We start from the raw sequence: 15,239 nt of genomic DNA on the forward strand, positions 1-15,239 counted from the left end.
TTTCTTTCCTTCTTTCCTTCTTTCTTTCCTTCTTTCTTTCCTTCTTTCTTTCTTTCTTTCTTTCTCTCTTTCTTTCTTTCTCTCTTTCTTTCTTTCTTTCTTTCTTTCTGTCTTTCTTTCTGTCTTTCTTTCTGTCTTTCTGTCTTTTTGCCATTTCTTGGGCCACTCTCATGGCATATGGATGTTCCCAGGCTAGGGGTCTAATTGGAGCTGTAGCCACCGACCTATGCCGCAGCCACAGCCACATGGGATCCAAGCTGCGTCTGCAACCTATACCACAGCTCACGGCAACTCCAGATCTTTAACCCACTGAGCAAGGCCTCGGATGAAACCTGCAACCTCATGGTTCCTAGTCCGATTTGTTAACCACTGTGCCACGACGGGAACTCCACCCCCCCATGGTTCTTTAAGGACTATCAGAATTGTGTCTTCCCAAGAGACAACACTTGATTCTAATCTTCTTTCGTTTGACTTCCTCTTCTACAATTCTTATGCTGCCTGGCACATTGTCTGCTGGAGTCACAGTAGAGAATCAGAAACAATTTGTTGAATAAATGAGGACATGAGTTATGGGGGAGGGAGTGACAAATCTACTATTGTATAAAAACAGGTATGATCTTATCTCTTGGGGTAGAACATGATGGAAGATAGTATGAGAAAAAGAATGTGTATATAAATACATATATGACTGTGTCACTACGCTGTACAGTGGAAATTGACAAAACGCTGTAAATCAACTATACTCTGCTGAAATTTTTTTTAAAGTATGATCTTATTCAAACATACATTTCTAAACACAGATGATGTCTGTAGCACCAGAAATCAGTAACTGTTTTCCCTTCTTACAGAAAATGAAATTTCAGAATACACTCTAGAAAGTTACAGATCGAGGTCAAATAATGAAGAAACATCTTCCCAAGAGAAAAATGGCCACAGTAAGTCAACATATGTGACCTGATGTTTGAAAAGTGAAGTTCATTAATGTATTGCCTTGAATTGGGAGGGTAAAAATCAAAGTTTGATTTTTAGCACTAGAAAAATCAAATCATCTCATCATCCTGAAGAACTCGAGGAAATACAACTTGAGCAAAAAAGTTGTTAAGTTCATGTGGCTGAAGGCATGCCCCTTTGGGAAGCCATCCCTGAGGCCTCGCTGTCACACACAGGCACACCCTGGGCTGTGTGTCCCTCCTGTCCTGTGTACACCTTTACCAATGAAGCACTTCCCACACCAGACTGTCCTTTTTGGTGTGCTAATCTAAGTACCATAATACATTTCCCAGTGGTGAGCAACTGGATCTATTCTATTTACATCCCCAGATCATAAAACAGGACTTGGCACAAATGGAGTGTTTGAAAATTTGTATTGAATAAATGAATATAGGGCTGACCTAATTCAAGTAGAAATGTTTTGGGTCTTTCAGATGATTTCATTGCAATTCCTCAAGTAAAATATGTAAAGGAAATGAAAAGAGAAGTCTAAAAGGAGACTCTGTGTGTGTGTGTGTGTGTGTGTGTGCGCGCGCGCGTGCATGCGTGCGTGCGAGTGTTCTTGACAAAGATCCAGAGACAGAAGCTAGAACTATAGCAAAGCAAGAATCTTATACCTTCCAACCATCATTTCCTCTATGCAAATTAACTTATTCCACTGGCCAAAGGTTGCAAGAAAATGCCATGAGCTCTGTCACTAGTTTCTATTGGTTTTATTGAGGTTTTGTAGGAAGCATGTCTTTTACAACACCTCTGCCTTTTTTTCTTTTTGGGTTTTGACCTAGTAGGGTGTGAAATGGAAAGAAAGAATAGCTGTAGTAGCAGGAAGGGGGGCACAAGTGAGCTGTGTGAGAACTGGGGGTGGGAGGGAAAATGTGTGTTAGCTGCCTACAGGTGGTTGTATTACAGCACATATTTCTTTAACATCCATCTCCTCCCACCACCTGCAGTGAGGAGACTGATGTCAGCATAAAATGTCATTGGGGTTATTTCCTCTGCTGATTCTCCCAGGCAAGGGGAACAGAACAGGGGGAGTAGAATTATAACTTTTAGCAGGAAAAGAAAACCCCCCAGCTCAGCTGCTGAACAAGCAGAAGCCCTAGCAATTCACCTCTAAGAAAATTTTAAATGAGCATCTGCACACAGGACTCCCCAGAGTCTGTCCTCCTAGAAAGGTCTGTCCCCCAATCCCCCACCCCCGCCCCACCCAGGGTGGGGACCTGCCACAGCTTCAGGAGGTTGCACTTTCTCCTGGGCTCTAACCCCCACTTCCATCCTCCATCCCTCACTGCCCTCAAATCCAGCATCTCAACTCTATTGCATTTGCTCACTTAAAAGGAATCTTCTGGCTCTGTCTCCAGTTACCATGTACAGAGCTTGCATGGGCTTTCAGTGGGCTGCCCGACCCTCTCTAAACCCTGTGACATTTAGTGTGAAATTATGCTAAATTTTTTTTTTTTTTTTTTGTCTAGCAACACACGTGTTGTTTGATGGCGGAGATGCCCACATATTTAATTTCAGGTTCATGAGCATATTGTTTACATAAGAAGACTTCTTAAAAATTATCCTATGACCAGGCATTCAAGTCCATTTATACATATCAGTGAATTTCAGATTCAATTTTTAAAGACACTAACACATGGCCCTATAAATACCACGTGCGATCAGTACGTTTCAAGTAAATGGGTACAATGCCATTTAAACTAAATGTTCTTGTTTGACATGTCTTTCTTTCAGCTTGCCACTCAAAGAGCTGCATGAACTATATCACACAACTGTACTCAGAAGCAAAAACAAAGACGAAGGGAAAAGCACAAGCTTCAAAATTGAAAGGAGAGCCCACTCCTATGCCAGAGAGCATCGTGTAGTGCTCCTTGCAAGAGAAAATGCACTTTCAAGGCAGCCTCATCATCATTAAAGTGGAGCAGGCTGTGGGAAGGAACATAATTACTGTAACATGACAAATGTACTTTGAGTGCAATGCAAGGTCGTTGGCGTCCTCTGACAACAGTCTGCCTCCGTCTTAGAGGAACAGATGAGAACCAACCCACGGACATAAAGTTTTATAGTTTAAAAGAAAAAGAAAGAAAGAACTTATTACGTCTGACACTACTTCCGAGGTGGAGGATTCTGCTAAGCTTTGGGATCGGGGTCCATGTGACCAGCTAACATCTTGCTATAAAGGCAACAAGAGATTTTAGATGCTGGGCTCTAGTCAAACTACTTAAAAAATTTTTTTTAAATCTTTCTTTCTGGTTTCCAAATAAAGAACTTTGGGATGAAAAGGACCTGAAGAATGTCTCTAAACCTAGGAGCTCACTTTGAAGGAGGACTTTAAGAAGCTGGAGCCAGGAGTTCCCATTGTGGTTCAACCCATAAATGAACGCAACCAGTATCCATGAGGATGCAGATTTGATCCCTGGCCTCACTCAGTGGGTTAAGGATCCAGGCATTGCCATGAGCTACAGTGTAGGTCACAGATGCAGCTTGGATCCGGCGTTGCTGTGGCTGTGGTGTAGGCCTGCAGCTGCAGCTCCGATTTGACCCTTAGCCTAGGAACTTCCATATGCTACAGGTGCAGCCCTAAAAGGAAAAAAAAATCTGGAACCAGCACATTCCATCAGGAAGAAGCTGTGCAGAACAATGAATGAGTCAGATGAGCATGAGGCTCCCAAAATTCATGCCCTAAGACATCATGTGTTAGTTCAAGGTAGGCCCAAAGATTCCATTTCCTTAGAATTTTCTGGCTAAATCACAAGCATTGACCTGACAGAAAATATTTTTACCAGGACAGTTCATTACAAAATCATGTACAAAAGAAAACATTGAGTTTAATTTCCTGATTACTGACCTAATGGAGCCTTTGTAAAAATTATTTAATGAAGAGCAGAATATATATTTGTATTTCTAGTGGCTGTTCCCTGTGGTACTTCTTCCTTTCACTTTCACATATGAAAGTGACATGTGACATGTCTTTTTATTCTGACACTGATTTATGATTTATGACATTTCTCATCCTCTGGATCTCAATAAACTAATTATAAAATAATACCACCATCCAGCCCCGACTCTACCACACACATAAAAATTATGAGTTTGCAATATGAGTTACAGGGCCCAGATTCATTCACACTGATTTTTTTCCTCATGATACATTTTTTTAAACAATAACAAAATTATTAAAAGGTGTAAGGATAGAACAAAGCCCTTTTCCCTCTAAGCCATTTGAGAGCCTGTTGACATGAGGTCCCATCACACCCCAAATGCTACAAACCAACATTTTCAAAACAGCGGAATTTGAAACATTATCATTAGAACTGGATCCGAAATCATATTTTGAAATATCATATTTTCCTGGAGGCAGAAGGACCTTATGAGTCACTGAGTCCAACCTAGTATAGAACTCGACCCCAATCCACAGGCCAAAGGCATTCTGTGGACCAAGAAATTCCACTTGTGTGGTGCCTAGCCCATGGTAGTTTTTCAACGTTTGTTTGGCAAATAGCAGGGGGAAGAAAGGGAAAAGAAAAATGACGTTTGTATAGGACCTACTCGAGCCACTGTGTATGGGCAATCTGATTTGATTATCATAATAAGCTTCCACAGTAGGTGTTATAATGCACATTTCACACATCAGAGCTGCCCTAAACTCTAAAAAATGGCTCAGGAGACTACTGAGTGTCTAATGAGGTAAGGAGAGAGCCCAGATACTGATCTGCCTGTGCTTCTCCAACTGTTTGGTGAGGGCGACTCCAGGGGGACATGTAGCAGGAAATGACACATGGGGTAGCTGTGCTCATCACCTTTCAATTGCCCCTCCTCCACCTCCACCCTTTCCTACGTACCGAGGGGGGTGGGGGTGGGAGGTTGCTGGGACACTGACACTTAGGGAACATCAGCAGTCTCCCTTGCCCTCTCTGTGGCTTCTAGCTGAGGAATGCAGATTTCTAGCAGGTGAGTAGAACATGTGTGTGCAAGGTTGCTAGGAACTGACTGGGCTCGTTCCCCGGTTCTGGAATCTACCTGCTCCCTTCACCTCATCACTCTAGAGGGATTCGGCACTGTCTTTTGTGGTCCCTCCATAGGTTAGTAACTGGTTCACTTATTAAATCTCTTCAAATTGCCCAATGTGAGGGTATCACCTGTTTCCTGGAGAAAGCCTAACCAACACAGTAGCTATATTTTTTACGTATTTCTTGCATCTCAACAAATCTGAATCTCATTTTACAGAGAATCATAGGACATGATCATTAAAAGGGATCTTCAAGTTCATCTCAAGCATTTCCTAAAATGTATTTTCAGAAACACAGGTGGTCTAGAAATGTTAATAGTTATGGGGGGGGGGCAGTTTTCTGGGGTCAAATAAATGTGAAATGTGTTGAACGTTCTATCTCCCTCATAGAGGTGATGCACAGCATAGCAAAGGTTCTGAAAAGTCTTTTCTTCTTTTTTTGGCCGCACTGAGCACACAAAAGTTCTTGGGCCAGGGGTCTAACTTGAGCCACCACAATGACAACACCAGATCTTTAACCACTAGGCCATCAGGGAACTCCTGAAAAGTCTTCTTGTAAAGAAATCTCTTTGGCTTTGTTTAACCCAGCAAAGATCCAACTCGCTTAACCATGTCAAACAATTCATGATGGCTGCCCCCCCCCGCTCCCCGGACAATTTGTCAAGTCTTCCTTCTGCCTAGTGTGTCTGTGATTTTTGTTCTAGGATCCACCCCACACGGTGTAGCCCTGTGCTTCTGGGAAGGTGGGCCTCATCCCCAGCCAAAAAGAAGAATCATGATGGGTTTGAATCAGCCATGGTCCCATTGCCCTTGCCAGTGGTCAGTTTCCACTTGGGCACATAAAATAATGCTGGCCATTGAGATGGGGGTGGGGGAGCTCCTTCAAGGCTTCTGGGAAAGATTTCTCTTGATGATAAAAAGAGACATTCAGAATGAAAGCATCTTGCTTCCCCTACAACGTTGTCATAACTAGAAGTAATGCTTAGAACTGCAGTGGCCATTTTCTTCCCATCAAGCTAATGTGGTGAGGATGCCCTAGAAAAGAGTCAGAAAACAACTAAATCCTTGAGGATTTTGTTAAGCTGCTGAATATTTCAGAACTTCTTGTTAAATGAGGTAAAGATCCTCATGTTGTTATGTAAACTGGGTGAACTAGGTTTTAAATTATTTCCGGCTTCTAAATACAGCACCTTTTAAGCTACAAGACAGTTGTTTTATAGAACACTATTGTTCTAACAAACACAATTTGGGAAGCACTGATTTAGAGCAATTCTTTTGTATTATAGACAAGGGCACTGAGGCCCAGAGAGGTTTTGTCAGCCATCAAAGATCACACAACTGATTAGGGAGACAATTAGGATGAGAACTGTGGGCTCCTGTCTCCCTTTTAAAAGAGGCCAAAGCAGGATCGTCTCTTTCCTTACATATAACTTAAGTTCCCAGGAGAGCGTTTCATGCTCACTTCTTCCTGCTCTTTGGGAGATGGAGCAAAAGAGTAACTAAAAAGTGATCCTTTTTAGTTTTACCTTTGGAGACTAAGTCAAAAGGATGTTTATTTTACTTCCTCTCAAATGACTCAAAAAACCCAAAACAAAAACAAAAACAAAATTCTCTGGCTCCAAGTTTCTCTCACTTGGTGAAAATAAGAGAAAAAAACACCACCCAAATAGACTGAGCATACATCAGGTACTGCGGCTCCCCACAGAGGAAGAGGATGGTTTAACTGCTGATCATTCACCCAGCCCACTAATTTAACCCAAGAACATAATCTCCTGTGACTTCCCCCAGTTGAAGTCAAGGTAATTTGCTATATTTATAACAGAGTTTTGATCTAGATGAAGTTCTATTTTTACATTGTTACACCGCCTAAGAGAGAAGCCCTTTTCCTTCCTGTAATGCATTCATGAGCAAATTTATCATCACAAATCATTGTTCTAGACCTGTTCAAACACACTAACATTCCCTAATTTTCTGCTCTACATCTCATTTTCAGGCAGAAGTACACCAAAAGTAAGGTGCAGAAACTTCTTATATTCTCCCGCAAAGACTCCCAGTTCATTCTTTTAAAAAGATATCTTGACTAATGGTAGAGAGACTTAACTTTGTACACCTTGTATTGACAAACCTAGGAAATAATTCTGCAGGTCTTTTGCAATCCTCTGAAACAATGGGTCACAATTTTTAATTAAGACAGGATGCCTCTTTGGAATTAAGCCCAATTTGTGAAATAAAAATTGTGTTCCATGAGAAAATCGGAGCTCCCGTCGTGGCGCAGTGGTTAACGAATCCAACTAGGAACCATGAGGTTGTGGGTTCGATCCCTGGCCTCGCTCAGTGGGTTAAGGATCTGGCATTGCCATGAGCTGTGGTGTGGGTCGCAGACGCAGCTCGGATCCCGAGTCCCTATGGCTCTGGTGTAGGCCGGCGGCTACAGCTCTGATTAGACCCCTAGCCTGGGAACCTCCATATGTCGTGGGAGTGGCTCAAGAAAAAGGCAAAAAAAAAGAAAGAAAATTACTAAACTCTGTGACATCCAATGTAATTTGAGGGAGACTAAGCCTCAGTTATCCAGATGAAAATTTTAAATTAATTTACCCCCTCTGCTAGAGACAAACATTAAACAAATAACTCAGTATTACTCTTTAAAATGGGGGCTGCTATCTTTTGTTTCCCCCTAATTCCTCATTTCTATATTACGGTTAGTTGGTTTTAGTCATGGAATAACTTTTTGTATCTTCAGTTTCCTCATCTGTAAAATAGGATAAAAGCCCTCACCAGATAGGATTAGCATGAGGACTAAACAACTTAAAAGGATGCAGGCAAACTGTCTAGACCAGCACTAGATATGTAACAAATACACAACAGCTGTCTGTGTTTTTCTCCTCCACCTTCAATTATTGTTTCCTTCCTGTATTAGTCTCGACATCGGCATGAGATCACTGAGCCTGCATCCACATATGGAGAACATCTTGATAATTGGAAACACAGAATTTTAAATTTAAAGCTAATTGGGCACAAAAGGATTGCTATTAAAGACTCATAGAAAGACCCAAGTGAGCCTGAAGACTTTTAAATGAAATCAGTCACCTCATATGATAATAAAACCAGTAGCAATTATAAGAATATGTTTTAAAATTGATGTTAAAAAATACAATTCTTATATTTGATAAGGGTGGTATCTCAAATCAGTAGGGAAAGAGCAACATTTTACTAATTGGGCAGCCATAGAGAAAAGGGCAAAACTTGATAAACACATCATAAACCAAAAATAAGATCCAAATAGATGTGAGGCTTAAATATACAAAATCAAACCATAGAAATACTAGAAGAAAACATGGGTTAGTTATTCTATAACCTGGGAGTGGGATAAACTCCCCTTACATGATTCAAAATCTAAAAATAAGAGGGAGTGCATGTGTCTTTTTGGAGAAAAAAGAATGTGCACACATATGGGTAACTGGGTCACCATGCTGTACAGTAGGGAAAAAAAATTGTATTGGGGAAGTAACAATAATAAATAAAAAAAAATTTTTTTTAAATAAAAAGAGGGGGCGGAGTTCCCATCATGGTGCAGTGGAAATGAATCTATTATCCATGAAGATGAAGGTTTGATCCCCAGCCTCTCTCAGTGGGTTAAGGATCCAGCATTGCCTGAGCTGTGGTGTGGGTCGCAGATGCGGCTCGGATCTGACATGGCTCTGGCTGTGACATAGGCCGGTGGCTACAGCTTCGATTAGACCCCTAGCCTGGGAACCTCTATATGCCACGGGTGTGACCCTAAAAAGACAAAAAGACAAATAAATAAATAAGACAGGGGGGAACTGATAAATTTGACTACACAAAAATAAATGCCTCTTGCAGCAAAAAATAAATTAAAAATGACAAGGTGGGGAAAAATTATTTGCAACTGATATCACAAAGGGTAAAATCTGTAAGTATAAAGTGCTTCTAAAAATGAAGAAGAAAAAACATCAGTATCATGTCACAAAAAAGGAACAAGAGAAAAAAGGCAAACTGTTCTTAAACATATAAAAAATACATAACAAGGAAATGCAAAATTAAAACCACACTGAAATACTATTTCTGATCATGTTGGCAAAAATCCAAGCACTTCACAACACATTTGCTGACTAGTTTGTAGGGAAACAAGCAGTCTCATATGCTGCTGGGTGTGAATATAAAATAACAGAGTCTTTATAGAGGAGAATTTGTCAACATCAAGCAAAATTATGTTAGCATTTTTTTTTTTCTTTCTGCTTTTTAGGGCCGCACCCATGGCATATGGAGGTTCCCAGGCTAGGGGTCAAATTCGAGCTATAGCTGCTGGCCTACACTACAGCCACAGCAACTCGGGATCTGAGCCGCTCTGTGACCTACACCACAGCTCAAGGCAACACTGGATCCTTAACCCACTGAGTGAGGCCAGGGATTGAACTCACAACCTCATGGATACAAGTCAGATTTGTTTCCACTGTGCCACAATGGGAACTCCGTTAGTACATACCTTTTAAACCAACAATCCCACTTTTAGGAATCTAAACCAAAGATAAATGGAAAAATTGTAATTTGACTTCTTGAAGAGTTTTTTACTTACAATAATCCGACAACAAATGTGTAGAGTATTTTTCCCCACATCAACCAATTCTCCAGCTCTCTAGATACCAACTGCATGACTGGGAATTCAGTTTGATTCTGGCACTAGCTACCTGGCCTTAGCACAGACCCCGCAAGTTAAGGGCTCAGTCCCCACTTCAAATGCCAATCACAAGTCCCAAGCCACCTGGACTTCTTACCGATCAGCTACAAACGAGGGGTTATCGTGGCCCCCTCCTCAGGTTCAATCATTTGTTCACAAGAGCGCACAGAACACAGGGAAAGATTTTACCATTACTGGTTTATTATAAAGGATATTATAAATGACGCAAAGGAACACCCAGATGAAGAGGTATATGGATCAAGGTCTGCAAAAGTCCCAAGCACAGGCGCTTCTGTCCCGATAAAGTTGGGGTGTGCCCTTCTCCTAGTACTTGGCTGAGTTCACCAATGTGAAAGCTCCCTAAATGCCATCATTTAGGGGATTTCATCAAAGTTTCATTCTGTAGGCATGACTGATTAAATCATTGGCTGTTGGTGATTAGCTCAGTATCCAGATCCTCTCCCCTCTCCTGAGGTGGGGTGGGGGTGGGTAGGGCTGAAATTCCAGCCCTCTGATCACAGGGGTGATTCCTCTGCAACCAGCCCTCATCTTGAAGTTATCTAAGGGCCCTACCTCCTTATTAGCATTAACTCAAGTACAACTGAAAGAGGTTTACTATGAATAATAAAAGAGGCTCCCCTCACTCCTGTCCCTCAAGAAACTAAAAAGGTTTTAGAAACTCTTGTGTCAGGAACCCAGGCCAAAGACCAAATATTCTAGATAATAAAAGATGCTCCTCTCACCCTGATCACTCAGCAAATTACAAGGGTTTTAGGAGTTCTATGCCAGGAACCAGAATGAAGACCATAAATATACACATTTCTTTTTATATCACAATGTCACAGCTATTCATTGCAGCACCATCTATAACAACTCAAGTATCTGTCATCAAGGGACTGGTTGAGTATACAGTAGAGTTTAGACAAGCCTGAGAAAAAGAAGGAGGAAACCCATTGTAAGTGTCTGTAGAGTGATCTCCAGGAAATATTATTGAGTGGGGGGAGAAAAGCAAGGTACACAGAGTATATAGATTCCTGTAATAAGAGAATCAGAGTGGGTTATTAATTTTGAGATCATATTTTTTTAAAAGGAGGGCTAAGCTAAAACGAATCAAAATCACTCATATGAGCTGAGAGGCAAGTAAGAGGAGGGGGCTGGGGTTAGACATCTCTAAATGGACAAGGCTTTATAGTTTTGACTTCATAACTATGTAAATGTTTTCCATAATCACTTTTAAATTAAATCAAAATAAAAAATTCATTTCTTTCTTTAAAAAAATGCCACACTGAGAAAAATTAGTTCAGTTTACCTTAAAATGTACACTATCAAGGTATAGCCTGATTGCAAAAATATCTGCAAACAATCTTAAACTGTTTTCAGTAGTCATACTGTTAGTTGCAACATTGGGAGCACCATTCTGAAAGTATGATATATATTGTGTAGGATAAAGAGCATAGTTTTTTTTAATGATTTTTTTTCCATTATAGTTGGTTTACAGTGTTCTGTCAATTTTCTACTGCACAGCAAAGTGACCCAGTCACACATACATATATATTCTTTTTCTCACATTATCCTCCATCATGTTTCATCACAAGTGATGGATATGGTTCCCAGTGCTACACAGCAGGCTCTCATTGCTTATCCATTCCAAATGCAATACTATGCATCTATTAAAAAGCAGAGTTAATTATGTTCACATTGGAACCAAGATTTTCATGGAGTTCCTGTTGTGGCTCAGTGGATAACGAATCCAACCAGGAACCATGAGGTTGCAGGTTCGAACCCTGGCCTTGCTCAGTGGGTTAAGGATCCAGCGTTGCCATGAGCTGTGGTGTAGGTCACAGATGCGGCTTGAATCCTGAGTTGCTGCGGCTGTGGTGTAGGCCAGTGGCTACAGCTCCTATTAGACCCCTAGCCTGGGAACCTCCATATGCCATGGGAGCAGCCCTAGAAATGGCAAAAAGACAACAACAACAAAAAAGATTTTCAGCATGAGAGAGATATATACATGTAGAAATCAAATAAATTAAGTAAAAGCCTTGTATTCTTAGATTTAAATTGAAAACAAAACCATGCACTCATGATGTATTTTCCTCTTGGAAAAAGAAAGAAAAAAGTATTTTCTAGCTTTTTCCACAGAAATGGCCTGGAGATGATAACCATTTCAGTAGCCATAAGCATCCTCAGTGCCCAGATTGTGGTCTGTAAATAACATTCCCACTAAAACGACCCAAAGGCTCCTTGAAGAAATGGCTAATTCCAGGCAGGGGCAAGAAATGTATAAGATGAGCCTGAAACATTTTATGCCAGAAGGCAAGGAAGCTATTAAAGACAGTCCACTTTTAGAGATTGCTCAGATACTAATTTTTCAGTCTGAAATTTAAAATACATTTGCAATACTTTGAAAAGTTACTATATAATAAAAATAGCCAAAAGCATGTGAAAAGATGCTCAACATCATTAGTCATTAGGTAAACGCAAGTCACACCTATGAAATAGAACTTTACACCCACAAGGATAGCTATAATAATGAAAAAAAAAAAAAAGCAAATTTGGAAGGGCCTTAGAGAAATGAGAACCCTCATAAATTACCAGTAAAAATGTTTCGACCACTTTAGAAAATAGTCTGGAGTTCCTCAAAAAGTTCAACAGAGAGTTATCAAAAGCTCCAGCAATTCCACTCCTAGGTATGTGTCTAAGAGGATCGAAAATGTATGTCCACAATGATAACTAGACTTATCGTGGTGGTCACTTTGAACTGTACAAAAATACCAAATCCCTATGTTGTATAACAGGAACTCACAGTGCTCTAGATCAATCATACCTCAAAAACAAATAAGGAAACTCATAGAAAAAGGGATCAGATTTGTGGTTACCAGAGTAAGGGGTGGAGGGAGGGTGACATTGGATGAAGGTGGCCAAAAGGTACAAACTTAGTCATGGATAAAGAAGTACAAGGGATGTAATGTACAACATGATAAATATAATTAACACTGTTGCATGAAAGTTGTTTAAAAATTAAATCCTAAGAGCCTGCATCACAAGGAAAAAAAAATTCTGTTTCTTTAACATTATAGGAGATGAAGGATGTCCACTAAACTCATGTGGTAATCATTTCATAAAGTATATAAATCAAATCATTGTGCTGCACCCCTTAAACTCATACACTGCTGTATGTCAATTATAGTGCAATAAAGCTGGAAGGAGGAGTTTCCTGGTGGTGCAGTGGGGTGAGATCTAGCACTGCCACTGTGGGGGCTTGGGTGGATACTGTGGCAAGGGTTCGATCCTCTTCCCAGGAACTTCTACACGCTGAAGGCCCAGACCAAAAAAAAAAAAGCTGGGAGGGAAAAGCAATGGCCTAAGGAAATAGGGAATAATAAAAGAAAGAAAACATATGTCCGCACAAAAACTTGTCCATGAATGTTCAATGCAGCGTAGTACATAATAGTGAAAAGGTGGAAAAAACCCAATGGCTACTAACTGATGAATGGATAAGTAAAATATAGCATATTCATACAGTAGAATATTATTTGGCAATAAATAGGAATGAAGTACTGATGCGTGCTACAACATGGATGAACCTTGAAAACTGTGAAAAACACCACACACACAAACATATATTGTATGATTCTGTTCATCACAAGTGTCCAGACAGGCAAATCCATAGAGACAGAAAGCAGATCAGTGGTTGCCAAGGGCTGAGAAAAGGGCAGGGAATGAGGAGTGACTCTGTTAGGGGTGATGTTTGTAATCAGACAGCTGTGATCATCACACAGTTCTCTGAATACCCTAAAAAGTACTGAATTATATGCTTTAAACGGGAGAATCGTGAGATATGTGAATTGTATCTCAATAAAACTTTTCCTATAGAACTTGTTGGATCCTGACTTAAACCCACCAATTAGAAAAAGATACATAGCAGACAGTCTGGGGGGTCTGAACACTAACCCCATATTACATGATATTAAGGAGTCATTAATTTTAGTTCAGATGTGACAGTGCTCTTGCAGATATTTAAAACTTGTCTCTTAGATACACCCTTAAGTACTTCCAGGTGAAACTGTGTGACAGCTGGGATTTAGTTTTAAATAATTTGGTGCAAGCAGAGAATAGCATGTGCAGAAACAAGATTGCTCACATAACTGATCTGTGTCGAGCTAAACGAAGGGTATGTCCAAGTTCGTCATACTTTTCTCTGTTGTATATGCTGCGTGTGTTCTTAAATTGCCATAATAAAAACGATTCAAAATTATTTTTAGGAAAGAAAAACAGGGCAATGAAACAGAAGAAAGCCAATGACTGCTAATTTGTTGATTTGTATTCATAAGTGCCATACCTGTGGGATCGACTTATTCCTAAAGCCTCTGATCCCAGCAGACGGAACCCGCCCTGTTCTCCGGGCTCCCCCTGCACTTGACTTGTTCTTTTTTAAAACTTTTTTAATAAAGTATAGTTGATTTATAATCAACAGTGTCACCACATCTGTCTGCTGAACTGTGTTGTCTGCACATACATTTTTTATAATTTCAGTCCTCTAAAGTTCTCAAGACTGGTCATTCTAAATAAGTACATTTTTTTCTGGATGATTGAGAGTTTATCCCTCAAAATTTTAAATATTTTAGTATTTTTTTTCTTTTTATGGCCACACCTACAGTGTATGGAAGTTCCCAGGCTAGGGGTGCAATCAGAGCTTTAGCTGCAGGCCTACACCATAGCCACAGCAACACCTGATCCAAGCCACATCTACAACCTACACCGCAGCTTGTTGCAACTTGGGATATTTAACCCACTGAGAAAGGCCAGGGATACAACTGGCATCCTCATGGAGACTATGTCAGGTTCTTAACCCACTGAGTCACAGCGGAAACTCCAATATTTTAATATTTTGAACATAAATCTTTATAAAATATACCGCATGCTTTTTACCTAGCGCATATTTTTTTGGCTGCACCCATGGCATGCAGAAATTCCTGGGCCAGGGATCAAACCCTCACCACAACAGGGACAGCATCAGTTCCTTAACCCACTGGGCAACCAGGGAACTCCTTTAGTGTGTATTTTTTAAACTGATCTACTCCATATGAGTTTTTAAAAATGAATCATTGAGAAAATCAATCATGCTTGCTGTAATACTGTGATTCTCACACAGGGTTTTCGGCTATAAGGTTGCTGTTGCCTACACAAAGTGACCCGGGGTTGCTTTGGGGTTTTTTTGAACATCTCTTATTTTTATGTTTTTTCTATTCCTTCAGTTGCGGGTACTGTCCCTTTTCTCTGTCCTGAGAGTGTCCTTCTCTCCCCATTCCTGATCTGCTTCTCCTAATTTAACATATACATTAGCCACATTTTTAAACTTGTTAGAGTTGCACAGTGACCACACTTTCTAACTACCCAGGATAATCTCAGGCCATTCCTATTGCATTACTGTATTTATTAATAGCATCCTTTTTATATTCTTGAATGTATCCTGGGTCTTAATAAATTTTCTAATCATCCTAGTTGTGTGCCATGTAAGAGTACATCTGTAGAAAATGGCCT

The 15,239-nt window shown here is 40.3% G+C and overlaps 1 protein-coding gene across 2 annotated transcripts in view; it reads left to right on the top strand.

Annotated features, from left to right (window-relative positions):
- The window catches only part of CRTAM (cytotoxic and regulatory T-cell molecule), a 29,149-nt gene extending 25,110 nt beyond the window's left edge, over positions 1–4,039 (top strand). For both annotated transcript variants that reach the window (XM_021063022.1, XM_021063021.1), the window contains exons 9-10: positions 849–935; positions 2,728–4,039. In XM_021063022.1, the coding sequence (XP_020918681.1) occupies positions 849–935; positions 2,728–2,858 (218 nt within the window). In that variant the 3' untranslated portion in view covers positions 2,859–4,039. The remainder of the gene's footprint in view (positions 1–848; positions 936–2,727) is intronic.

The sequence above is a fragment of the Sus scrofa genome, chromosome 9 (assembly GCF_000003025.6).
Source record: "Sus scrofa isolate TJ Tabasco breed Duroc chromosome 9, Sscrofa11.1, whole genome shotgun sequence".
NCBI classification, from domain to species: Eukaryota; Metazoa; Chordata; class Mammalia; order Artiodactyla; family Suidae; genus Sus; species Sus scrofa.